We start from the raw sequence: 26,938 nt of genomic DNA on the forward strand, positions 1-26,938 counted from the left end.
TCCAGTGTCCAACAATAGGGGAATGATTAATTTAAATAAGGAACCATTTAAATAAATAATTCATGCATTATGTAAATGTGTAATACAATATAAATTCTATAAGTGTATTTACATATTTTAAAAGTATCTATACATGCGTAATATATTTATATGTAAAATATATTTTTATCAGAGTCCTAAAAAATATTTAAGGCATCAAAGGCATGCAACAAATCATAGTATAACCATAGTAAAAGATGCCATGCATTCCCATTAAATTATGTTTTGAAAAATATTTAATAATATGGAAAATGTTCATAATATAATATGAAGTAAAAATACTTTTGTTTTCTATGTACATTTGAATCTAGTTTAATTTTAAAAATGCACAGATGTCCATATGTATATGTGTCCATGTGTGCGCCTGTGTACTTCTATGTAGAAAGAAAAATGGTGAATGAAAATATACCCATACGTTAACAATGATTCTCTTTGGAAGTGACTCAGAGAAGTGACTTTTATTTTCTTCTTTATGTTTTTCTACTTTCTAAATTTTGTACAAACAAAATTTTTCTTTCACAATAAGAAAAAAACCTTAAAAAATACAGAGTTATATTTTGCTATAAATACAGCAAATGTTTTATCCCAGAGTTATAATATGTAATTAAAAGCTCATTACAGCTATTGCTACAACAGAATTAAGACTAGTCCATTGCTGAAACCCTAAGAATGACATAATACTTGTCTGGCTCCATTTTTCATCTTTCATATATGAACAGTATGACTTAGTTCCATCAAAGTACTAGCCTCTAATGGGAGACTTTCCCAAAATGTGATGGGCTGTTTTATCCATTATCAAGCACTTTATTCCTATTATGATAGGCTCTTAGATGCCGAGACATGAATCTTCTCTTTACTGAGATGTGTGTCTGCTGTGGCTTTTGTTTAGTCACTAAGCAGTGTTTGATTCTTTGTGACTCTGTGGACTGTAGCTTACCAGGCTCCTCTGTCCATAGGATTTCCCAGGCAAGAATATTGGAGTGGGCTTTTTTTTTCAGGGGGTCTTCCTTACCCAGGGATAGAAACCAAATCTCCTGCATCTGCAGGTAGGTTCTTTACCATTGAGATACCTGGGCATGACTTAAATTATTTGAGACTGAAGTATATATGGTGGCTCAGACAGTAAAAATTCTGCCTGCAATGAGCAAGACCTGGGTTTGATCCCTGGGTTGGGAAGATCCCCCAGAGGAGGGCATGGCAACCCACCCCAGTATTCTTGCCTGGAGAATCCCCATGGACAGAGGAGCCTGGTGGGCTACATTCCATGGGGTTGCAAAGAGTTGGATGTGACTAGGCGCGTACACACACACACACACACACACACACACACACACACATCTATATACTTAGGCTGAGTGTTGAGGCAAAACGCTGTAGACATTTTAAAAAGTAGCCAGTATCCAGAGTTCAAAATTTAACACAATGTGACATGGAAAAAAGAAATCTCTCTTTTCAATCTGTTTAATCCAATATTGTCAAACTTCCCTGCCTTGAGTTATAAACATATTTATTTCTCAACTACAATCTAAGAAACTTGATGATAAGGGTTTTACATTAATCATCTTTATGTCCTCAATACCTGGGATTGAGGACATAAAGCTCAGTCAGTGGTTTTGACTGAGGAAACAAATACACTGGCTTCCCTGGTGGCTCGGCAGTTAAAGGAGCCCCTGCAATGCAGGAGATGCAGGAGATGTGGGTTTTATCTTTGGGAGCATGGCAACCCACTTCAATACTTTTACCTGGGAAATCCCATGGACAGAGGAGCCTGGTGGGCTACAGTCCATGGGGTCGCAGAGCCGGATACAACTGAGGCAGTTGAGCACAGACATGGCAGTTGTCCTAGCCTCAGCATCACTAGTGATCTGGGATTGCAAACTTCCTTGTTCTTCAGTTTTGAATGTGCTCATGGAAAATATGAAAATGAATTGACTCATACAAGATAAAAAATATTACGAAACAGTCTTCTGTTTGCTTGATCAGAATTTTTTCAATAGGGTAAGGATGATAGTGGCTTCCCTGGTGACTCAGTGGTAAAGAATCTACCTGCCAATGCAGGAAACTCAGGTTTGATCCCTGGTTTAGGAAGATCCTATGGAGAAGGAATCGGCTACCCATTCTAGTATTTTTGCCTGGGAAATTCCAGGGATAGAGGAGCTTGGCAGGTCATAGTCCATGGGTTCGCAAATGAGTTGGACATGACTTAACGATTAAACAACAGCAACCAAAGATGATAGGGTCAATATTGGACTGAAATTCATCTAGATTAAAATTTAATTCTGAATCTAAAGCTCAAAATCTGATGACAAACTTTTATTTTTTATTTTAAAATATGCTAGATGATGAAAATGTAAACAGTTGAAAGTTGCACAATGCATAGGATATTGTTAATACATGGGGGATTTACTACAGCTCAGAGCTGCAATTTGGTTAAAGTAAAAGTGAAATACCAAATAGAAATTCAACATGATGTGTCTGTGAGTCTAACATAATCCCCTTTTTTTCTTGTAATTCCCAGTGTTAAAAGGAAGCTACATAATGACTGGGTTATGAAAATTAGATATATTTCAGCCTTAAATTGCTTTGGATCCTGCTCCTTAGACAGTGTTCATTCATTAGTTTTGGAATCCTTGAAGAGAATTGAGGATAATTTGTAAGTACAATTGTTTATATACATAAACATTTTGTGACTTTCAGGTGTTTTCCTTAAACTCATGGCAGCCTTGGAGCTTTTAAATTGGTTTTTTAGAAGTATCAGATGTTAAATATTCCATTTGTTCAACAAGATTAATTAGATTTTTCAGAAGGCAGTTGAAGTTACACAGATATGAACATGATTTCTCTTTTCTTAGGAGCAATTCTGCTCATTTGTTGTTTATTGCTGTATTCTATTAAAATAAATCAATATTGATATATCTATATTTTCCAAATATAATTCTATTGGTAAAACTTTATACTTTAAAAATCATTCTTATAGGTCAATTGACTAGCCAGTTACCTATGAGTATCTGTAGCACAACCATCATGTTTCGTGTTTAATAAATACACAAAATGGCTTTCTTATTGACAGGTGACTGTACAGAATAGTGTATAATCTTAGTTCCTCCCTAATTAGATATTTATTAATAGTTATATTGATGTTTAGCAAAGTTATACTAATATATAGTAACTATAAAACAGCCATTGTATTTTTTAAAGAGAGATATATCCTACAGCATGTATAAACCTCAAAAACGTTATGCTAGGTGACAGAAGCCAGACACAAAAGACTGCATATGAAGAATTCCATTTAAAGGAAATGCCCAGAAAAGACAAACAGATGGAAATAAAAAGTAGTAGATTAGTGGATGCCTGAGAGCAGGGGGAAGCAGGGATCCCAAGTGGGCACGAGAGAACTTTCTGGGATTAGGGAAGGCTAAAGAAGAAAGAAATCACATGATCACATCAATAGATGCAGAAAAAGCACTTGACAAAATCCAACACCCATTCCTGATAAAAACTCTCAATCTGGACACGGTCATTATACAAGTTTTAGAGAAATAACTCAAAATGGATCATATACCCAAAGATAAAATGCAAAACCATAAAACTCCTAGAACAAAATCTAGGTGACTTTGGGTTTGGCAATAACATTTAAGATAACAACTGCATGAAAGAAATCATTGGCAAACTGGACTTCATGCAAATTAAAAAGTCTGTTTTGAAAAAGGCCCCATCAAAAGAACAAGAAGACAGGCCCTAGATTAGGATAAAATATTTGCAAAACATATATGTGATAAAAGATAGTTATCCAAAATATACAAAGAACTCTTATAATACAACAATAAAGCAACCCGATTGAACAATAAGCAAAAGATCTGAGCAGACACATTACCAAAGAAGGTATACAGTTGGCAATAAGTATATGAAAAGATGTTTCACATCCTACATCACTAGAGAAATGCAAACTAAAGTCACAATGAGATATTACACACCTACCAGTGCCCAACATCCAGAACACTGACAACATCAAATGCTGGCAAGAATGTGGAACAATAGGAACTCTCATTCAGAGCTGCTGGGAATGTAAAATGAGCACAGCCACCTTGGAAGATAGTTTGGCAGTATTACAGATCACCCTCCCTAAAACTCTATTCTCTTGGCTTCTGGGAAGCCAGAGTTTTCTCCCAGGATCTTATGTTTGTTCTTTTCCCTTGTGATTTCTCTTTCTGCATCTGCTATTTTTGTGGTGGCATTCTCCAGAGTTTTGTCCTTAACCAACCTTAATAGTCACTTTCTATGCACATCTTGGGCTATTTTCCTCTATCCCAATATATTAATACCTGTATACTGATGAAACCCAAGCTGTCTTGAAACTAGACTTACTTATACTTGCTCACTGAGTCCACCTAGATATCTCATAGCCCCTTAAATTTATTGTTCATAGCTAAAATTTACTTCCCTCACCTTTTAATCTATGCCTTTTATAGCATTTTAACTCTTCTTGGTAGCACTGAAATGGTGCACCTCAGAATGGGAGTTGACCCCACACAGTGGGACTCGAACTCAGGCTAAAGCCAGATTGGGACCTGAACTCACGATTTTTTAATTAGAATCACTCACTTGGTGCCAGGACTTACTGTGGTTCAGGTTCTTTCTGCCGAAGTACAGAAGGAATTCAGTGAGAGGCAAAGTGATAGGCAAGAAGTAGATTTACTAACATAGGACACTTGTGAGAAATGCAAACAGGCTGGCGGGACTCTGCCCTGAAGATTAAGTGAGCTACATTTTTATAATCAAAGGAAAGTGAGGGAGGGGGAAAAGACTGCCTTCTTCCTCATTCTTCAAGTAGATGCCAGGCTTACATCACTAGCTCCTCTATTGGGCGGGAGAGGGTCTGACTGTATGTATGAGGTTAAACTAGGACTGTCATAGTGCTTATTCAAATAAGCTGAAACGTGGTAACATTTTTTTCTTTCACTTAATGATTCTGGACGTATCTCATACTTTATAGTTAAGCAGGCCTGCTTCATTCCACACGATCCAATAGCTTTCTTGAGTGATCATTAAATTACAGGGTTCTCCCATCTATTAGGACAAGTTGTACTTGGTCTGAGTTTACAGCATAATCTCTCTATAATCTCTCTCTGTGTTAGTTTCTCAGTCATGTCTGACTCTTTGGGACCTCACGGACTGTAGCCAGCCAGGCTCCTCTGTCCATGGAATTCTCTGGGCAAGAATACTGGAGTGGGCTGCCATTCCCTTCTCCAGGGGATCTTCCCGACCCAGGGATTGAACCCAAGACTCCTGCACTGCAGGCAGATACTTTACCATCTGAGCCGCCAGGGAAGCACAGCTGTTTCTTCATCTAATAGGAAACCACTTGTTAAGAAGGGTCTCCCATACATTAATTCATAGGGGCTGCAGCTTAGCTTTTCTTTGAGGGTTGCCCTTATTCTCATTAGAGTAATTGGTAATATTTGGACCCAGTTTTCCTGAGTCTCTTGGCATAATTTGGATATAGTTCACTTCCAAATATCACACATTTTTTAATACTTTCCCTGAGGATTTGGGGTCTCTATGCTGTAAGAAGGGAGTACTTTCCCCCAGGGTCTCAGCTACTTGTTGTGGCATTTTAAAGGTAAATTTAGAGGTATCAGTTTGTATAGATTTAAATGGGATTTTCTCCTTAAGCAAGTTTTTTTTTTTTTTTTTAACCTCTGAGGCCTGTTCTCTCTGTGTGGGAAAAACCTCTATCCATCCAGTGAATGTCTACCACTACCAATAAATATTTGTATCGTCTGGACTTGGGCATGTGAGTCATGATAGTATAAGGATTAGGCACAATAGAATAGATGGATTCCATTGCTTCATTAACAGTCCTTAGATCTTATACAAATTGATACTCCCTAGTGGGCTAAGAGGAGAGGGCACTGGCAACCCACTCCAGTACCCTTGCCTGGAAAATCCCATGGACGGAGGAGCCTGGTAGGCTGCAGTCCATGGGGTCACTAAGAGTCAGACACGACCGAGCAACTTCACTTTCACTTTTCACTGTCATGCATTGGAGAAGGAAATGGCAACCCACTCCAGTGTTCTTGCCTGGAGAATCCCAGGGATGGGGAGCCTGGTGGGCTGCCGTCTATGGGCTCTCACAGAGTCAGACACGACTGAGGTGACTTAGCAGCAGCAGCAGCAGTGGGTTTGAAAATGTGTCCCTGGTGGCTTAGTTGGTAAAGAATCCACCTGCAATGTGGGAGACCTGGGTCGATCCCAGGGTTAGAAAGATCCCCTGGAGGAGGGCATGACAACTCACTCTAGTATCCATGCCTGGAGAATCCCCATGGACAGAGGAGCCTGGAGGGCTACAGTCCATGGGATCACAAAGACTGACTTTCACTTTCAATACTGGCGTATTACATGGTGACTGACAGAGCACCATCAATCTATCCAAAAGTTATTCCTTTACTAAGGGAAAAGATTCCCCTCTGTGCCTCTGATTTTAAGGGGTATTGTTTTTTGCAGGGATACTCCTGCCTAGGTCTTAACTTAATAACCACTGGCTGGATATCTTTGGTCAAGCCTGGAACCTCACTACTCTACACTCCAGGGTCTACTAAGACTTCCATGTCAGCTTCAATCTGTTCCTTTTTGATTTCCATTAGAACCATTTGGTGATGAGGTGACCCCCTTGCTCCTCCAGAAACAGAGTGATCCCTAATTTAGTTAATAAACCTCTCCCTGTTAAAGGGATGGGACAATCAGGTACAAACTGAAAGCAATGTGAAAACAATTGGCCATTGATGTTTCATAGAAGGGGTTCCAGGAAATTGTGCCCTTGTCTCTTCCTTGACACTCTGTTGTTGTTAGTTGCTACGTCATGTCTGGCTCTTGCAACCACATGGACTATAGCCTGTCAGGCTCCTCTGTCCATGGGATTTCCCAGGTAAGAACACTGGACTGAGTTGCCATTTCTGATCTTCCTGACCCAGGGATCAAACTCAAGTCTCCTGCACTGGTAAGTGAATTCTTTTTTTTTTTTTTTTTAAACCACTGAGCCACCAGGGAAGCCCTGACACAGCATTACATATTCCTTATGATTGCTAAGGTTTCCAACCCTTTGGGTTATTATGGAGAAGGTTGCAACAGGGTTTACAAGAGATTCTATCAAGTGGCCCACCACATCAATGATCACTCATGGCTCAACATTAGTTATGTAGATAGTATCTCTAGGCAGAGAAATTTTCAGCCTTGAGCCCTGTCAGTCTTCTGATTGTGAAACCATTAGTGGTCCTCAATGATCACTCTCTGGCATCTGGGATATTCCCTCTTCCAATGCTCTGGCTGTTTGCAAAGGCATGTTAATTGCAATCCTCCCTCCAGTGCCCCTTTTGTCCACACAGAGTACACTGGCCTTGTATGGATACCCATGGACCCTCTGGTCCACTAGGGACAGATTGGCTCAGCAAAGTCAGCCTCCCAGTTGGTGCTCTCTGAGCAGACAAAGTCACTGCAAGTATTTGGACCCTTAGTATATTTCTTTGGGTGTGTTCAACCTTTTTTGGCAATATCCCCATTATTGAAAGCTGAATAAGCCAATTGGAGCAAATCACTCATTGGAGTTTGAGGACCAGCAGTAGCTTTCTGAATTTTGCACTTGATATCTGGGGCAGACTGGCTATCAAATGCATAGCCAAAAGGGTCTGTCCTTTGGAGGAGAAGGGATCTGCATCTATATACCTCCTAAAAGCCTCTTCTAGTCTCTCTTGGAAAACTGCAGGATGTTCATCCTGCCCCTGTTGGACGTCTTTTACTTTTTCATAATTAATGGGTTTTACTCTAAGGTTATTTGTGTGTGTTTGTGTTTGTGTGTGTGTGTGCGTGCACATGCTATGTTGCTTTCATCATGTCCAACTCTTTGCAACCTTACGGACTATAGCCCTCCAGGCTTCTCTGTCCATGGGGTTCTCCAGGCAAGAAAACTGGAGTGGGTTGCCATGCCCTCCTCCAGGGTATCTTCCTGAAGCAGGGATCGAACCCATGTCTCTTATGTCTTCTGCATTGGCAGGTGGGTTCTTTACCACTAGCACCACCTGGGAAGCCCAAGTTCCTTCATATCTTCTATTAACCAGGTAATCACATGGTCCTATCTCTATCAATAGGATTTACCTGGTAAACCAGTGTGAGTCTGTCTCAGGGATAGTGTCAGTCCCCACCTGGTGCGCTGCATGGGTCTACTGGACTCGGGCTGCCAGTTGATCTTCAGGGACTCTGGCCACCAGTATTGTATGCTGCATTTCCTCGAGGGTGCAACAGTGGGGTAGTAAGATCTGTAAATCTCCTCAGGTGAGATCAAAAGTTCTCACTAGTTGGGTAAATCCCTTTGAAAAAGCTCAGGATCCTCAGATAAACTTCTCAACTTGTCCTCTGCCATACTTAGATCAGACATTGAGAAAGGTACATGGACCTCTTACTGCTCCCTGATTTCTATCAGGACCTTCTCTCAGAGGCAAAACTGAAGGGGCGGTTGGTTGGTAACTTATAGCTGCTGTGAGTGCAAGCTGGGCTAAGGATGGGCCCCTTGAGTATCTCAGGATACAAAGAAGAGATTCCTGAATATGAGGGGAGGCACCTCTTTTCATTTCTAGCTAATCCCCCTGGGGTAATAGCCTTAGCTGGAGGAGAGGCTCCGGCCAGCAGGGTGTCTGCTGAGGTTAGTACAGTGGCTTCCCCTGGGGCAATAGCTCCTCCCAGCAGTCAGGGGGTAGCTCCAACTGAAAAAGCGGCTCCTAACTGCAATATAGTATAACTCATGGACCCATTGAGTGGTCACTTTTCTTGGCTTCCTAACTCATATTGTAGGTTGTTGTTCGTGGTGGTTTAGTCGCTAAGTCATGTCTGACTCTTGTGACCCTATGGACTGTAGCCCACCAGGCTCCTCTGTCCATGGGATTTCCCAGGCAAGAATACTGGAATGGGTAGCCATTTCCTTCTCCAGGATATCTTCCTGACCCAGGGATCAAACGTGTGTCTCTTGTGTCTCCTGCATTGCAGGCAGATTCTTTACCTCTGAGCCACCAGGGAAGCCCATATAGTAGGTTATGTAGCTAGTAAATATTTTTCTTTTTAATTTCTGTTGTCTGAATCTTTCCCAATCCTGGAGGATATGGCCCAGAGGGGCAATTTGTTGGGACTGATGCAGTCTGATTCATTTCAGACCCAAACCTGAGGAGATGTCTCTAATTCCCATGCTATCCAAAATTCCATTCAAGTCAAAATCCATCCATAATTTGGTCAAGGATTGCCCTTATGATTTTAGATGCTATCTCTTCCAAGGTATTTTTCCAACCAGGTGTTACTACCTGAAAAGTTGCTGAAAGGGAATGGAACAGAAGTTATTCCCAGTGGTATCCATGATGAGTGGGGGTTGTTCTGGTCGCAAGCTGGAAATAAAGTGTCAACACTTGTAAGGATCAGAGGGAGGGGAGTAAAAGAAGAAGTTCATCTTGGTGGTCACACAGGTGTTCTGGGGTTAACAAAAGAAAGAAATAGAGCAGGAGTGATTAAGAATGTAGGAGCAAAAACTCAGAGTCAAAGAGTACAGAGATTAATAGTTCTGTCTTGGACCTGCTGCTGGATGTGCATAAGCGTACAGGGTTGACACACCAGTCAAAAATGAGCGGACACTGGCAGAGCATCCTCCCCTGTACACCTGGCTTATGGTGTCCTATTGGGCCCTTTAGGACTGAGAGCTAACTCTCCGCGTTTTCTTACCTTATGACTGTCCCTTTGTGACTCGCCAGCTGAAACTGTGCACCTCAGTTTGGGACTTGAACCCATGGTCTTTTAGCTGCGATCACACACCTGGTTTCAGGACTTAATGAAACTCAGGTTTTTGATGTCTCATCACAGAAAAAATTCAGTGAGAGACAAAGTGATAGGTAAGAAATAGATTTGGAGAGAAACATATTCCATAGACAGTATGGGCCATCTTGGAAGGAGAGAGAGGCTTTGAAATATGGTTTTGTTAGTAATTTCATAGGCTAATGAGTGAGAGGATTATTCCAACTATTTTGGGGAGAGGGGAGAAACTTTCAGAAATTGGGCCTCTGCCCACTTTTTGATTTTTGATGGTTGTACTTGGAACCATCATGGCGCCTGTGAGTGAGTCATTTAACGTGCTGGTGTACAGTGAGCATATACTGAGGCTCAAGGTCTAGTGGAAGTTGACTAGCTTGCCATCTTGAAAAGTGTTAGTTGCTCAGTTGTGTCCAACTCTGTGATCCCATGGACTGTAGCCTGCCAGACTTTGCTGTCCATGGGATTCTCCAGGCAAGAATATTGAAGTGGGTAGCTCTTCCCTCCTCCAGGGGATATTCCTGACTCAGGGATCAAACCTAGGTTTCCTGCATTGCAGCCAGATTCTTGACCATCTGAGGATCTATTTAATTCTAATCAGTCTATGTCATGTTTTCAGGCTATATCATTTTTTAAACTTTTGTGCCATGACCCCTTCCCTCCTATTTCAGCACCATGATCCATCAAATCATTCTGGGCAGAAATTTAGCAACCCCACATAACTCCTTTCCCCCTCAGCTTTCACAAATAATCACAAATTTTTGTCTATATCGCCTTATAAATTCTTGTTGAATCTCTTGTATTCTGTATCTCTATTGCCCTAGGCTCTCCTCTCCAATTAGCCTCTTCTCTCAGTACTCTTTCAATTATTCCTGTCCATCCATCAGATTTCATTTCCATGTTCTCTCATTGACTCTGTGATTGTGTTCTGAGAACTCTATAGCTTGTGTTTAATTCATATCTATTTCTTTTATAACCCAAATCCACAATTGGGCACTTACAAATAAAATTTATTCTTACCTGAAGTTTAAGGTGATAATTGTAATCCAAGGTGCTTCTGGGTATTATCCCTTAGGTTCATTATCTCAAGGATAGCCCTCAAATACAAGCTATATAGAATAAATAATGCTTTATAAGGCCCAGTTTTTGGAAAGAGTCCCATTTAAAGAAATGTAGTTCAAAAAGATAAATAAATAAAGAAGTGTAGTTCAGTGGGCAAAAAGAATTAAAAAGAAACTACAATATATTTTAAAATTACAAATATGAGTACCCCTTGACTTGCAACATCATTTCTAAGAACTTATAGAAAAATGGCACTTTTACAAGACTGCTTATTGCAATGTTATTTGTAATCACAAAAAATTTGAGACAGTCTGATGTTCCTAAGAAATTAAAGGGTTTAGTCATTCAAGGGAATACTCTATGACAATTTTAAAAAGAATAAGAAAATTTTTTTAATGTACAGATTTGGGAAGATCTTCAAGATTTATTATTAAGTGGAAAATCAAGGAATAGAATAGTATACACTACCATTTTATTTAAGAAAAAAGAAAAGGAAAGGAAACATACAAGGCAAGAGCAGACTAAGGTCAGGTGCTTTATGCCTAAATGAAAATAACATGGTACTAGAGTAGAAAATAACACAAAAGACTTAATGTAGTTGGTGGGGGCAGGCGGGTAGAGTCTAGGAAAGGCCTTTTGGAGAAATTAATATTCAAGCAGACACCTGCATTTGCCTGTAATGAGGGAGACCTGGGTTCAATTTCTGGGTTGGGAAGATCCCTGGAGGAGGGCATGGCAACCCACTCCAGTATTCTTGCCAGGAGAATCCTCATGGACACAGGAGCCTGGTGGGTTTGCAAAGGAGTCCATGGGTTCGCAAAGAGTTGGACATGACTGACCAACTAAGCACAGATCATACACCTGGAGGAGGGTGGTTGCTAGTGTGGCTACAATCCAGGGGAGAAACATCTCTGGCCTGTGCAGAAGCTCTTGAGGAAGAGAGTTCAGTGAGGCCAGAAAGGAGGCTGAAGAAGCCACAAAGCTGGATCAAAGGGAGGAGGAAGGTGTGAGGTGAGCCTGGAAAGATGACAGGGACCAGCCAGCAGCACCTAGGCCTTATGGGCCAAGTGATGGAACCTGGTGTTCCTGAGAGCATTAGGACTCCACTGGCGAAAAGTGATATGATCCAATTCATGTTTTAGGAAGGTCACTTGGGCTGCAACTTAATGGGATTTGGAGTGGGATTGGGGAAAGAGGAATGGAAAATAGTGGAAGCTGAGAAATTAGTTTATTGCAGTAGTTCTGGTGAGAGGGGATGGAGAGTTGAATCGATGTATTATTTATTTTTAACTTATTTGTTCATTGTTGGCTGCATGCGGGCTTTCTCTTGTTGCAGTAAGCAGAGGCTACTCGTTTTGTGGGGTACGGGCTTCTCACTGCAATGGCTTCTCTTGCTGGGGAGCGCAAGCTCTAGGGTCTGTGGGCACCGTAGTTGTGGTGCATGGGCTTTGTGGCCTCAGGGTTTGTGGGATCTTCCTGGACTACAGGGCGAACCCGTGTCCCCTGCATTGCAAGGCAGATTCTTAACCACTGGACCACCAGGGAAGTCCAAACCAAGATATTCCAATGGAAATGGGAAGAAGTGGTCAATTTCATGTCTATTTAGGAGGTAAAATCAACAAGACTTGACAGGAGTTTGGATGTGGGTAATGAGAAAGGGAGAAGTGTCCAAACACATTCCTGCCATTTTGTTCTACCAAAAATACTCATTGAGCTGAACAATGTACTTTCTGGCTTAAGAGTTTATATATCTCTGTCCATTCTTAACACCAGCACAACCCCAGCTCCAGGGCAGAGGAACGGATTTCTTTTTAAACAGAAACAATGCAAATGCTGTATTAATATCATATCACAGAGTAAATAGATTCTGTGGGTCAGTGAGAATTTAATCATTACTTACATTTTTTTTCCTGTGGGTAAATAGATTCACAACTTAGAGATGAACTTCTTGACCATTATTTATAAGTTGGAATTAACTTTAGAAAGAAAAATAAACAAGTTTTACATTTAGCTTGTGTTTTGCAGGCCTGTCAGAGAGTTTTCCATGCCAAGAGGAGCAAACACTTTCTGTTACTGTATAAAAGCAAACGTGATTATCACTGGAGGTAAGAGCACAGTCCACGTTACGCAGAGATTTTCTACTTTGCAAATGGTGCTCTCATTCTTTAGCACAGTTACAGAGTTTCCACACACCTGTAGCACTTCACTGCTAACAAAACCTTTTAGAGAATTTTTAAGTTTGTATAAAGTCAAATCTATCATTCTTTTTCTTTGTGGCTTTTTGGTTTGTTGGTAGACTTAGAAAGGCCCTCCCTAGCCTGAGAGTGTGCGAAACAAATTCTCCTATATTTACTACAACTTTGTTTGTTTTACAGTTTACCTTTAATCTCTCTAGAATCTGTTTCAGTGTGTGAGAGCATGAATTCCTAGCCTAGGTCCCATGTGTGGACTTTAAGGGAATCCTGTAGCCCCTTAGGCTGAATAACTGTGTATCTACATGCATTTTTCTGGAGAGAGTCCAAAATTTTATCAAATCCTCAAAACAGTCCTTGACAAAAAGATCAAAAGCCAATGGTTTAACATTAACAGAGAAGCAGACTAATGATAGAGTGCTTAAAACTACCAACATTTAATGGCTCAGATTATCTGCTGAGAGTAAGCGGAAAGATGACAAATATAAGAAACTCGAGGAGAAAGATGGGAGGACTGAGCTATTCTGCTGGCCTGACTCCTTATCTGTCAAGCTGGGATACTAAGACTATGATGGTTTTCAGCCTGGGCTCTGGAGTCAGACTGTCTAGGAACAAATACTAGTTTTTTTTTTTTTTTTACTAGCAAGCCTTGGATAGGTTATTTAACTCCTCTAAGTTTCAATCTCAGGCTTCCCAGGTGGTGCAGTGGTAAAGAATCCACCTGCCAATGCAGAAGACTCGAGACACAGGTTTGATACCTGGGCTGGGAAGATCTCCTGGAGTAGGAAATGGCAACCCACACCAGTATTATTGCCTGGAAATTTTCATGAACAGAGGAGCCAGGCAGGCTACAGTCCCCGGGGTTGCAAACAGTCGGACACAACTGAGCGACTGAGCGTGCACACACAATACCTTAATGCATAAGTGAGTAGGAACATATTAAATCAAGAAAAGGACTCATAGAATATTTATGAGAATTCAAATTTATGTATGTGAATACAATGATTACAAAACAGCCTTGACAAGAAGAAGCAGATCCAAAGCAAGTCAATCATAGCATCCTGGAAGAAACAGACTGTGATTTCATATTAGAAGAAAGATAGTGAGAGTCACTCAGTCGTGTCCAACTCTTTGTGACCCCATAGGCTATACAATCCTTGGAATTCTCCAGGCCAGAATTCTGGAGTGGGTAGCCTTTCTCTTCTCCAGGGGATCTTCCCAATCCAGAGATGGAACCCAGGTCTCCCACATTGCAGGCGGATTCTTTACCAGCTGAGCCACAAGGGAAACCCAAGAATACTGGAGTGGGTAGCCTATCCCATCCCCAGGAGATCTTTCTGACCCAGGAGTCGAACTGGAGTCTCCTGACTGCAGGCAGATTCTTTACCAACTGAGCTATTAGGATATGATTAAAGATGAGAAAGATTCTTAAACCGTGACCACCTGCATCCCTGAGAACATAAACAATCTTCACACGTCCTTCTTTCAGGAGATGATAAAGTGCTCCGGTTGTGGCACCCCAACATCAGCACCAAGCCAGTGGGGAAACTTGTGGGGCACATGTTCAGTATCACCGAGATTGTGACAAATGAGAAAGAGCAACATGTTATCAGCCTTTCTTCTGCAAAGGTAACCAAAAGAAAACAACAAAAATGAAAAAGAATGATTCTTTCCCTTAAAGTCAACTATTGGAAAATATAGAATACATACAGTCTTTCACTGAAATAGCTGGTAGTCAAATAGAAAAATATTGTTAATATGGATAAGAAAATAAGAAGTCACTGTTCTCTGTTTCTGTTGATATCAATATAAGAAAAACATATGTTTAAAGACAAGAGTAAAAGGAATATAACATTGGTAAGGGAGCCATTATTCTCAATAGTAAAACATAATGTGGCCCTTCTGTGATCATTAAAGACAGAAAAAATAAGGATTTCTAGACTCAGAAAACAAACTTATGGTTACCAAAAGGGCAAGTGGGTGGGAGAGAGATAAATTAGGAGTTTTAGATTAGCATATACAAACTACTATATATAAAACAGATAAACAACTATTAGATAAACAAAATAAAGGTCCTACTGTATAGCACAGAGAAGGAAATGGCAACCCACTCCAGTATCCTTGCCTGGAGAATCCCTGGACAGAGGAGCCTGGTGGGCTGCAGTCCATGGGGTCACAAGAGTCGGACATGAATGAGTGACTAAACCACCACCACTGTATAGCACAGGGAACTATATCAATATCCTGTGATAAACCATAGTGGAAAAGAATATGAAAAACAATATATATATATTTGTATAACTGAATCACTTTTCTCTACACCAGGAACTAACATAACATTGCAAATCAACCATACTTCAATTTTTAAAAAAGCAAAGAAAGAAAAAAGTATTTCTGTTGTTGCTATCACTGCACAGTGTTTTAAATGTTCTAAACAAAGTAATAAAAAAGAAAAAATGACTTATGACTATTAGAAATGAGGAGACTGTATATTTGCAAATAATGTGATTGCTGGCAAAATTCAAGAAAACCAGCTTAAAAGTTTTAGGACAGATAAATTCAGTAAAGTGGATGGTTATATTCATGATTGCAATTTATAAAAATAACTTTCTGTGTAAGAATAGAAACCACTTAGGAAAAAATGGTCAAATGGTTAGCATTCACAAGAGCAAAATTGTATGAAATGCTCAGAAATAATCTTAACAAACAATATTCACTATTAATGTTAAGATAACTATGAAGTTCTGAGGTACATTTATTTAAGAACATGAATGTAGGGACTTTCCTAAATGAGAGTATAGTACTGTAAAAGATATTCTGCATCAAATTAAGCTATGTACATTTAATGCTATTTAGGATTATTTAGGAGCTTCCCAGGTGGTTCTAGTGGTAGAGAACCCACCTGCCAATGCAGGAGATATAAGAGACATGTATTCAATCCCTGGGTCAGGAAGATCCCCTAGAGGAGGGCATGGCAACCCACTCCAGTACTCTTGCCTGGAGAATCCAATGGATAGAAAAGCCTGGTGGGCTGCAGGCCATAGGGTCACAGTTGGACACGACTGAAGCAACTTAGCACAGACAGGAAAGGATTATTTAGACCACAGTTTGCCAAATCTAAAGTTACTATAATAGTGTTGACATACAAAAATATCCTAGAAACTTTAGAAAATAAGATTGCAAGATGACACTTTCCCTATCAGATATTAAAACATTTAATAAAGCCTCAGTAAATAGAACAGCAGTCAATGCAGCAATAGACACATCTATGAAACAAGAGAAGATTCACACATGAGTGTGAATGGGAATTTCATATATGATAGAAGTAGCATTTAAGTCTGTGAGCAAAAGATGGTTTGTTCATTAAATGTTGGGAAAACTGATTAACCATATTAGGAAAAATAAGTAATCAAATCATTATTTCATAATTAACAACAAAATACATTCCATATGGATTAAATATTTTAAATGTAAAATATAAAACCATAGTAGTAAAATTTTCCAGAAGAAAACACAGGTTAATATTCATACAGCCATCAGGTAATTCCTATGTATAACATCTACAACTAAAGAAAAAAAAAATGTGACTACCTGAACATTCAAACTGTAAATTATTATAAAAGCTATCATTTATCAAATGCTTACCAAGAGTCAGGCACTGTCCTCATTATTTTATATCACAAGTTATTTGATACTGGTAACAATCCTGTAATTATCCCGATTTTGCACATGTAAATAAAAATGATATCTATATACTTGCATTAAATAAACTTACCCCCATAAAAAAGGTTAAGACAGATAGCAGAGGGGGAAGTGTGTAACATAAATGACATAAACTGGAATAATATTCTTATACAAATAAAAAAAAACTTTAACAAAACAGTAGGAAAATAGGATGAAGGAAGGAGAAGGGAAAGAATACAGGCATGTTTACACAGTGCTGCTGGGGTTAAAGCTGGCAAAAATTTGGGGGGCATTTATTCTAATAAAATAATCAGATAAGTGCCCAGAGATCAATGTAAAAGGACATTTATGGTGCTATTGCTTGTATTGGCTTAAAAAAGAAAAAAGAAAAGGAATAAAAAGGAAGATTAAAAGGAAAGGTAAGGGATAGGGAGTGAGAAATTCAGTTTCTAAAAACAAGGCTTTTATTCAAAAGTAATTTTTTTCCCTCAGTTTTATTGAGATATAATTGATATATAACACTGTATGAGATTAAGATTAATGTATCATTAAGCATAATGATCTGACTTACATTCATCATGAAATGATTATTACCACAGTTGGTTTAATGAGCATTCATTATCTAATATTGAAACCAAAAAATGAAAAAAAAAATGCTATTAAAAAAACTTTGTAATGAAAATGCTTAGGATTTATTATCTTAGCATGTATATGTCATACATCAGTGTTAGCTATAGTTATTATGCTATACATTACACCCCTACTGCTTATATATCTTCTAACTGGAAGTTTGTATCATTTGACCACCTTTCTAATTCCTCCTCTGCTTAAATCAGCAATTTATGCTATCTCTTGTCACATAGACTTTCAACATCATATGGATGAATATTGATATGAAAATGTATACACAATGTATTATGCAAAATATAAAATAGTATATAAGATATTAACCCATTTTTAATATATGTGTCTATCATATATTATCAGGAATAATAGTGATTATGTGGGTAGCAAGGTTGTGGATGGATTTAATTTTTCTTCCCTTTTTGTGTTTTTCTTTTCTTTCTCTTTCTTGTATTTATATCTTTTTAACAAAAAATATACATTGCTTTTATAATAAGACTTTTTAATTTTTAAAATGGTACTGGAAAGATAGTAAGATTGTTGAGACATAAAAACTAAAACATTATGATGGAGATTCCTTTAAAAACTAGGAATAAAACCACCATATGACCCAGCAATCCCACTCCTAGGCATATACCCTGAGGAAATCAAAATTGAAAAAGACACATGTATCCCATTGTTCATTGCAGCACAATTTACAATAGCTAGAACATGGAAGCAACCTAGATGTCCATCGACAGATGAATGGATAAAGAAGTTGTGGTACATATACACAATGGAATATTACTCAGCCATAAAAAGGAACACATTTGAGTCAGTTCTAATGAGGTGGATGAACCTAGAGCCTATATTCAGAATGAAGTAAGTCAGAAAGAGAAAGATAAATACTAAATATACTAATGCACATATTACGGAATCTAGAAAGATGGTACTGAAAAATTTATTTGCAGGGCAGCAATGGAGAAACAGACAAGCGAACAGACTTACGGACATGGGGACAGAGGGGGAGAGGGTGAGATGTATAGAGACAGTAACATGGAAACTTACAGTACCATATGTGAAATAGACAGCCAATGGGAATTTGTTGTATGTCTCAGGAAACTCAAACAGGGGCTCTGTACCAACCTAGAGGGGTGGGATGGGGAGGGAGATGGGAGGGAGGTTGAAGAGGGAGGGGGTTTGTGTATACCCATGACTGATTCGGCTCCCCTGGTGGCTCAGATGGTTAAGTGTCTTCCTCCAATGTGAGAGACCTGGGTTCGATCCCTGGGTGGGGAAGATCCTCTGGAGAAGGAAATTGCAACCCACTCCATTACTTTTGCCTGGAAAATCCCATGGGAGGAGCCTAGTAGGCTACAGTCCACGGGGTCGCAAAGAGTCGGACACAACTGAGTGACTTTACTTTACTTACTTACTATGACTGATTCCTGTTGAGGTTTGACAGAAAGCAACAAAATTCTGTAAAGCAATTATCCTTCAATTAATAAATAAATAAATTAAAACAAACAAAAAAGTTCAGGCCATTCATGTCCAGAGGTGAAGAGACAGCAGAGACAAGCTTTCCAGTTTCTTTTAGATGTAGTGAGTATATTCAGAGATGTTCTTTCAAGCACCCTAGCAGCTCTACTTGGGCAAAGTACTTAATATCTTTCCCCTCAATTTCTTTGTCTGTAAATCATAGTGGTGTTTAGCTCACAAGACTGCTATAGAGAGAACATAGCAGTCATAGCAAGCATTTCTTTCTTGAGTGTCCTATCTGTTTCAGGTACTGTTCTGGGTTCTGGAGACAGAAAACTGAACCAGGCAGTCAGGGCCCTTTCCACAGGAAGTTTATATTCTAGGGGAAGAGGGAGAAAAGCAAAGTAACAAACACATTAGAAAACAGAATGATAACTATTACAATGAATAGAAAATACAACAATGTGATATGATTGAGTATCACCTCTGAAGAGGTGACGTAAATGTTGAAACCTGAATGACCAGAGGAACCAGCCCCATGAAGATCTTGGAAAGGAGCAATTTAGACACAAAAAATGGCAATCCAGGCACACACATATTTTTGCTAAAGCTAGCTCCCTCTTCTCCTTCTGCGTCTCTTTCTCCTCCCCCCTTTCTCCTTCTTCTTCTCAGCAAAAATCATAGATAGGTTTTACACATTTAACATTCCTACACATTACTTCATATAAATTAGCTTTCATCACATTGAGGTTTAATAAATCACCATGGGTAGTCATATGCCTACTCTGTGCCTTTTCCTAAGCACTTAAAGTAGATTTTCATCCTTCCTCTGAGATTTGCACACTTTCCACCAGGATATTATTTTCTTCTGCAACTGGTAAAATTCTTTTTCTAGTTGTAGAGTTCAAGTATTTAATAGCTATGCCACATCTATTGCTTCCAAAGAACTGAAAAACATTGAAAAATAGAGAGAAATATAAATTCCAGTTGCTTTTATCTTATTAACAAAAACAAGAATAACAGTTGACAAGTGACGCTAGTGGTAAAGAACACTTCTGCCAATGCAGGAGCCATAAGAGGCACAGGTTCGATCCCTGGGTTGGGAAGATCCCCTGGAGAAGGGCATGGCAACCCACTCCAGTATTCTTGATTGGAGGATCCCATGGACAGAGGAGCCTGGTGGGCTGTAGTCCATAGGGTCACAAAGAGTCGGACACAACTGAATCAATTTAGCATGCACGTGATCTTCCCAAGCACAACTCTATAGTTATCAGCGGTTTTTTTCTGAGAAGACATGCTTTTATGATTTTTAACAGAGAAAATGAGTGTTTAAACATTGTTATTGTCTTAGATTTTCACTTTGGAAAGTGATATGAAAGGACCCAAGAAAAGGTAAAGCTTAACTAGGCTGTGGGTATGACTTAGAGCAAGAACAATGTCCTGAAACCAAGTTCCACTTGGATAACTCCTAGTAAGTCAGAGGTTTGCCCATCTGGCCTGCTGCTCAGCTGGACTTCATCTTATCCATGACTATGTCTAAGATAATGTCCTAAGTGAAGATTTTTTCCTGCCCTGTCTCAATTCCAGGCACATGGCTTAGCACATGGCCTCTGAAATCAGGTAAACCTAAATTTAAGTTCTAGCTCTAATAATTTATGACCTTGGGTGAGCCATTTGAGAAAGTTGAGGAGGATAATAGAATACAGGCAGACCTTGTGTTATTGTGCCCTGTTTTATTACACTTCAAGGAAGCTGAGGTTTTCATAAAGTAAAGGTTTGCCACAACCCTGAGTTGAACGTCTATCACCACCATCCTTCCAAAGGCATTTGCTCACTTTGTGTCTCTGTGTCAAATTTTAGTAATTCTTGGAATGTTCCAAGCTTTTCCACAATTAATACTGTATTAATTATAGTGATCAGTGACCTTTGATGTCACTATTGTAATTGTTTCGGGGCACCATACACCATGCCCATATAATCGATAGATACTGTTTGTGTTCTGACTACTCCACCAACTGGCGGTTCCCCCATATCTCTCCTCTTCGGCCTCCCTCTTCCCTGAGATACAGCAATTGAAAATAGAGGGTTAATAACACCACATCGTCCCCTAAGTGTTCAAGTGAAAAGAAGAGTGGCACGCTGAGGAAAGATGTGTCAGGCATCTGTACTTAAAAAGGGCCCTCGTGCCAAAAATGTTAGACTCATGGGGGCTACACAGGGATGGTCTCACATGAAAGCAGCCCTTCAAGATGACAGTGGTAACTGTCAAAACTCATAGATAAATATAAGTAAAATGAAGAAGCACAGGAACCTCTCTCAGTTAAAAGATCAAGAGAATTCCCATGAAAGAACAAACAATGAAACAGACCTGTCTAGCCTATTAGATCCCAAGATAATAAAAATACTGAAGAAATTAAGAAAGGCTATTGATACAAATGCCTAACAGTATTAAAAAAAAAAAAACCAAGAAACTACAAAGAAGAGCCAATTAAAATTAGAAAAAAAATCATTTGCCAAGATGAAAACTGAGCTAAAAAGCCATAAGTAGTAAATTGAATGATGCAGCAGAAAGAGCAAGTGATCTGGTTCAGGAGGGAGGGGACATATGTATATTTATGGCTGATTCACGTTGTATGGCAGAAGCCAACACAACATTATAAAGCAATTATCCTCAAATTAAAGATAACTTTAAATGAAAAGAGAACCCACATAATGAGAGAAAATATTTGCAAACATAGTGACTGGCAAGGGGTTAACCACCAAAATATACAAATAGTTTATGCAGTTCAGTATAAAAAAAAAAAACAAAGAATGTGAGGAAGATCTAAATAGACATTTCTGCAAAGAAAACATACAGTTGGCCCACAAGCGTGTGAAAAGATACTCAACCTCACTAATTATTAGGGAAATGCAGATTAAATCTATAATGAGATATCACCTTACACCAATCAGAATGGCCACCATCAACATATCTATAATAATAAACACTGGAAAGGGTATGTGGAAAAGGGAACCTTGACTGTTGGTGAAAATGTAAATTGGTGCTACCTCTCTAAAAAAAAAGTAGGGAGGTTTCTTAAAAAATTAGAAATAGAGTTACTATATGATCAGCAATCCCATTCCTGAGCATATATCTGGCAAGGACAAAAACTATTTCGAAAAGATACATGCACCCCAATGTTCCTCGCAGAAATATTTACAATAGCCAAGACATGGTAGCAACCTAAATGTCCATTGACAAAAGAATGGAGAGAGAAGATGTGGTTATATAAAATGGAATATTGCTCAACCATAAAAAGAACAAAATAATGCCATCTGCAGCAACATGGATACACCTAGAGATCATCATACTAAGTGAAGGAAGACAGAAGACGAATATCATATGATATTGCTTACATGTGAAGTCTTTAAAAAGTGGTATCAGTGAACTTATTTATAAAACAGAATAGAGTCACAGATGTAGAAAACAAACATGTGGGTCACCAGTGGGGAAAGAAGGAGCAGTAAATTGGGAGATTGGGATTGACATCAATATACTACTATAAATAAAGCAGATAACACGCTCCTACTGTATAGCAGAGCAAACTCTACTCAACGATCTGTATGGCCTACATGGGAAAAGAATCTAAAATATGTATTTGCTTAGCTTATTCACTTTTAAAAATGGTGGAAAAAAATAAGATAAAATAATGACTTTTAAAAAAATAAATCTTTTTAAACTCAAGTTCATAAAGATATCCTCCTCTAAACTTTTCTAAAAATAGGTTTCTTTTTAATATTTAGGAGCATGATGTCTGTATATGTGTGTGTGCATATGTGTGTGTGTATCCATATGGTTGCTACTCCATATCTCCTCACATAGACACATAGGCCTCAGCTTAGAAATAGATCCAGTCCCTGAACCAGAGGTTGCTTTGGTTTAGTTCCTTCTCAATCTCCTTTTCCTGAACCAGGAGACCTCCTCTGGGCACTCTGCCCAGAGGTGAGAGTGGTGAGAGTGCTTGGGTCCTGTCTGCCCTGCCAGAGCTGCCCCCTGCTGGCACTCTGCCCCCAGACAGTGCCCAGGCTCTGGTTGGAGCCCACTCATTGCTTTGAATGCCTCTCTTAGTTGGATCTATTCAGTTCAGTTCAATTCAATCACTCAGTCGTGTCTGACTCTTTCTGACCCCACGGACTGCAGCACGCCAGGCTTTCCTGTCTATCACCAACTCCCGTAGCTTGCTCAAACTCATGTCCATGGAGTCCATGATGCCATCCAACCAACTCATCCTCTGTCATACCCTTCTCCTCCTGCTTTCATTCTTTCCCAGCATCAGGGTCTTTTCCAATGAGTTAGTTCTTCACATCAAGTGGCCAAAGTATTGGAGTTTCAGCTTCAAAGTCAGTCCTTCCAATGAATATTCAGGACTGATTTCCTTTATGATTGACTGGTTTGATCTCCTTGCAGTGTAAGGGACTCTCAAGAGTCTTCACCAACACCACAGTTCAAAAGCATCAATTCTTTGGCACTCAGCTTTCTTTATGGTCCAACTCTCACATCCATACACGACTACTGGAAAAACCGCAACTTTCACTAGATAGACCTTTGTTGGCAAAGTAATGTCTCTGCTTTTTAATACGCTGCCTAGATTGGTCATAATTTTTCTTACAAGGAGCAAGTGTCTTTTAATTTCGTGGCTACAGTCACCATCTGCAGTGATTTTGGAGCCCAAGAAAATAAAGTCTCACTGTTTTCATTGTTTCCCGCATCTATTTGCCATGAAGTGATGGGACCGGATACCATGATCTTCATTTCTTGAATGTTGAGTTTTAAGCCAGTTTTTTCACTCTCCTCTTTCACTTTCATCAAGAGGCTCTTCAATTCTTCTTTGTTTTCTGCCATAAGGATGGTGTCATCTGCATATTTGAGGTTATTGATATTTCTCCCGGCAATCTTGATTCCAGCTTGTGCTTCATCCAACCCGGCATTTCGCATGATGTACTCTGCATAGAAGTTAAGTAAGCAGAGTGACAATATACACCCTTGACTACTCCTTTCCCAACTTTGAACCAGTCTGTTGTTCCATGTCTGGTTCTAAGTGTTGCTTCTTGACCTCCATACAGGTTTCTCAGGAGGCAAATCAGGTGGTCTGGTATTCCCATCTCTTGAAGAATTTTCCACAGTTTGTTGTGATCCACACAGCCAAAGGCTTTGGCATAGTCATCAGAGCAGAAATAGATGTTTTTATGGGATTCTCTTGCTTTTTCAATGATCCAATGGATGTTGGCAATTTGCTCTGTGGTTCCTCTGCCTTTTCTAAAACCAGCTTGAACATCTGGAAGTTCTCAGTTCAGGCACTGTTGAAGACTTGCTTGGAGAATTTTGAGCATTACTTTGCTAGCATGTGAAATGAGTGCAATTGTGTGGTAGTTTGAACATTCTTTGGCATTGCCTTTCTTAGGGATTGGAATGAAAACTGACCTTTTCCAGTCCTGTGGCCATTGCTGAGTTTTCCAAATTTGCTGGCATATTGAGTGCAGCACTTTAACAGCATCATTTTTGACTTGAAATAATTCAACTGAAATTCAATCACCTCCTCTAGCTATTTTGGATCTATAGAGATTACATATCTTGCTTTGAAGCCTTGTTGTTTCTTTCTGCTTTCTTTTTAACTTTACTACCTCTCTGTGTTTGGAGAAGAAGTGGTGCATCAAGGCAGCATACTGCAAGTTCATTGCACTGTTCTGACCTGAACTAACTCTTTTCTAGAAAAACACTTTTTATTTTATATTGGAGTGTAGCCTGTTAACAATGTTGTGATAGTTTCAGGTGGACAACAAAGGGACTCAGCCATACATATGCATGTATCCATTCTCTCATAAATTCCCCTCCTACCCAGGCTGCGACGTAACATTGTCAGTTCTAACTCTGATAATCATTATGACAGATTTAAAGAAAGACAGCAGTTAGCTAGATAAATAAGAGTGAGGAGAGGAAACAGTAGATGATAGCAAGAGTATGTCTGAATGTGCAGAGACAACAGAGAAAAAGAGATTTTTGGAACTGGAAGCAGTTTGGTATGACAGTAGCTAGAACAACCTAAGGGGAGAGGGCAGCAGAAAAACGTAGAGGAGAGATGCAACATAATGAGGAAAGGTTTTGTGCTCTCTGCCAGCCCAACAATCACCACTTCCCTAAAAACACACAAAAGAAGTAGAAAATAGAATCACTGTCCAGAAAGCATCACAGGTTTCAAAAGATATTCGCATCGATTCACTGAGGTGGAGAGTGCTGGTGTTATTATGTCCATTCTAGAACAAGAAAACGGAGGCTTAAGAAATTTAAATGATGGACTAGAACTGAAACCCAAAGCCTCTTTTGCTTCATCCTTTGTTCTTTCCATGGGCTTCCCTTCTGGCTTAGTTGGTAAAGAATCCACCTGCATTTGGGAGACCTGGGTTTGATTCTTGGGTTGGAAAAATCCCCTGGAGAAGGGAAAGGCTACCCACTCCAGTATTCTGGACTGGAGAATCCCATAGATTGTATAATCCATGGGGCTGAAAAGAGTTGGACATGACAGCAACTTTCTTTTTTTTTTTTTCCTTTTTTTTTTTTTAAATTTTTTATTTTTTTTTCCATTTATTTTTATTAGTTGGAGGCTAATTACTTTACAACATTGCAGTGGTTTTTGTCATACATTGAAATGAATTAGCCATGGATTTACATGTATTCCCCATCCCGGTCCCCCCTCCCACCTCCCTCTCCACCCCATCCCTCTGGGTCTTCCCAGTGCACCAGGCCTGAGCACTTGTCTCATGCATCCAACCTGGGCTGGTGATCTGTTTCACCCTAGATATACATGTTTCGATGCTGTTCTCTTGAAACATCCCACCCTCGCCTTCTCCCACAGAGTCCACAAGTCTGTTCTATACATCTGAGTCTCTTTTTCTGTTTTGCATATAGGGTTATCATTACCATCTTTCTAAATTCCATATATATGTGTTAGTATACTGTAATGGTCTTTATCTTTCTGGCTTACTTCACTCTGTGTAATGGGCTCCAGTTTCATCCATCTCATTAGAACTGATTCAAATGAATTCTTTTTAATGGCTGAGTAATATTCCATGGTGTATATGTACCACAGCTTCCTCATCCATTCGTCTGCTGATGGGCATCTAGGTTGCTTCCATGTCCTGGCTATTATAAACAGTGCTGCGATGAACATTGGGGTGCACGTGTCTCTTTCAGATCTGGTTTCCTCAGTGTCTATGTGTAGAAGTGGTATTGCTGGGTCATATGGCAGTTCTATTTCCAGCTTTTTAAGGAATCGCCACACTGTTTTCCATAGTGGCTGTACTAATTTGCATTCCCACCAACAGTGTAAGAGGGTTCCCTTTTCTCCACACCCTCTCCAGCATTTATTGCTTGTAGACTTTAGGATAGCAGCCATCCTGACTGGCGTGTAATGGTACCTCATTGTGGTTTTGATTTGCATTTCTCTGATAATGAGTGATGTTGAGCATCTTTTCATGTGTTTTTTTGCCATCTGTATGTCTTCCTTGGAGAAATGTCTGTTTAGTTCTTTGGCCCATTTTTTGATTGGGTCATTTATTTTTCTGGAATTGAGCTACAGGAGTGCTTGTATATTTTTGAGATTAATCCTTTGTCTGTTTCTTCATTTGCTATTATTTTCTCCCAATCTGAGGGCTGTCTTTTCACCTTGCTTATAGTTTCCTTTGTTGTGCAAAAGCTTTTAAGTTTCATTAGGTCCCATTTGTTTATTTTTGCTTTTGTTTCTGAAATTCTGGGATGTGGGTCATAGAAGATCCTGCTGTGATTTATGTCGGAGAGTGTTTTGCCTATGTTCTCCTCTAGGAGTTTTATAGTTTCTGGTCTTACATTTAGATCTTTAATCCATTTTGAGTTTATTTTTGTGTATGGTGTTAGAAAGTGTTCTAGTTTCATTCTTTTACAGGTGGTTGACCAGTTTTCCCAGCACCACTTGTTAAAGAGGTTGTCTTTTTTCCATTGTATATCCTTGTCTCCTTTGTCGAAGATAAGG

General features: G+C 39.4%; 1 protein-coding gene across 1 annotated transcript in view; it reads left to right on the forward strand.

Annotated features, from left to right (window-relative positions):
* Positions 1-26,938, forward strand: part of WDR64 (WD repeat domain 64) — a 126,293-nt gene that overhangs the window by 35,110 nt on the left and 64,245 nt on the right. Inside the window, exons 8-10 of the mRNA XM_070474360.1 lie at positions 2,558-2,692; positions 12,964-13,043; positions 14,620-14,759. Of these exons, the coding sequence (XP_070330461.1) occupies positions 2,558-2,692; positions 12,964-13,043; positions 14,620-14,759 (355 nt within the window). The remainder of the gene's footprint in view (positions 1-2,557; positions 2,693-12,963; positions 13,044-14,619; positions 14,760-26,938) is intronic.

This window comes from Odocoileus virginianus, chromosome 11 (assembly GCF_023699985.2).
Source record: "Odocoileus virginianus isolate 20LAN1187 ecotype Illinois chromosome 11, Ovbor_1.2, whole genome shotgun sequence".
NCBI lineage: Eukaryota > Metazoa > Chordata > Mammalia > Artiodactyla > Cervidae > Odocoileus > Odocoileus virginianus.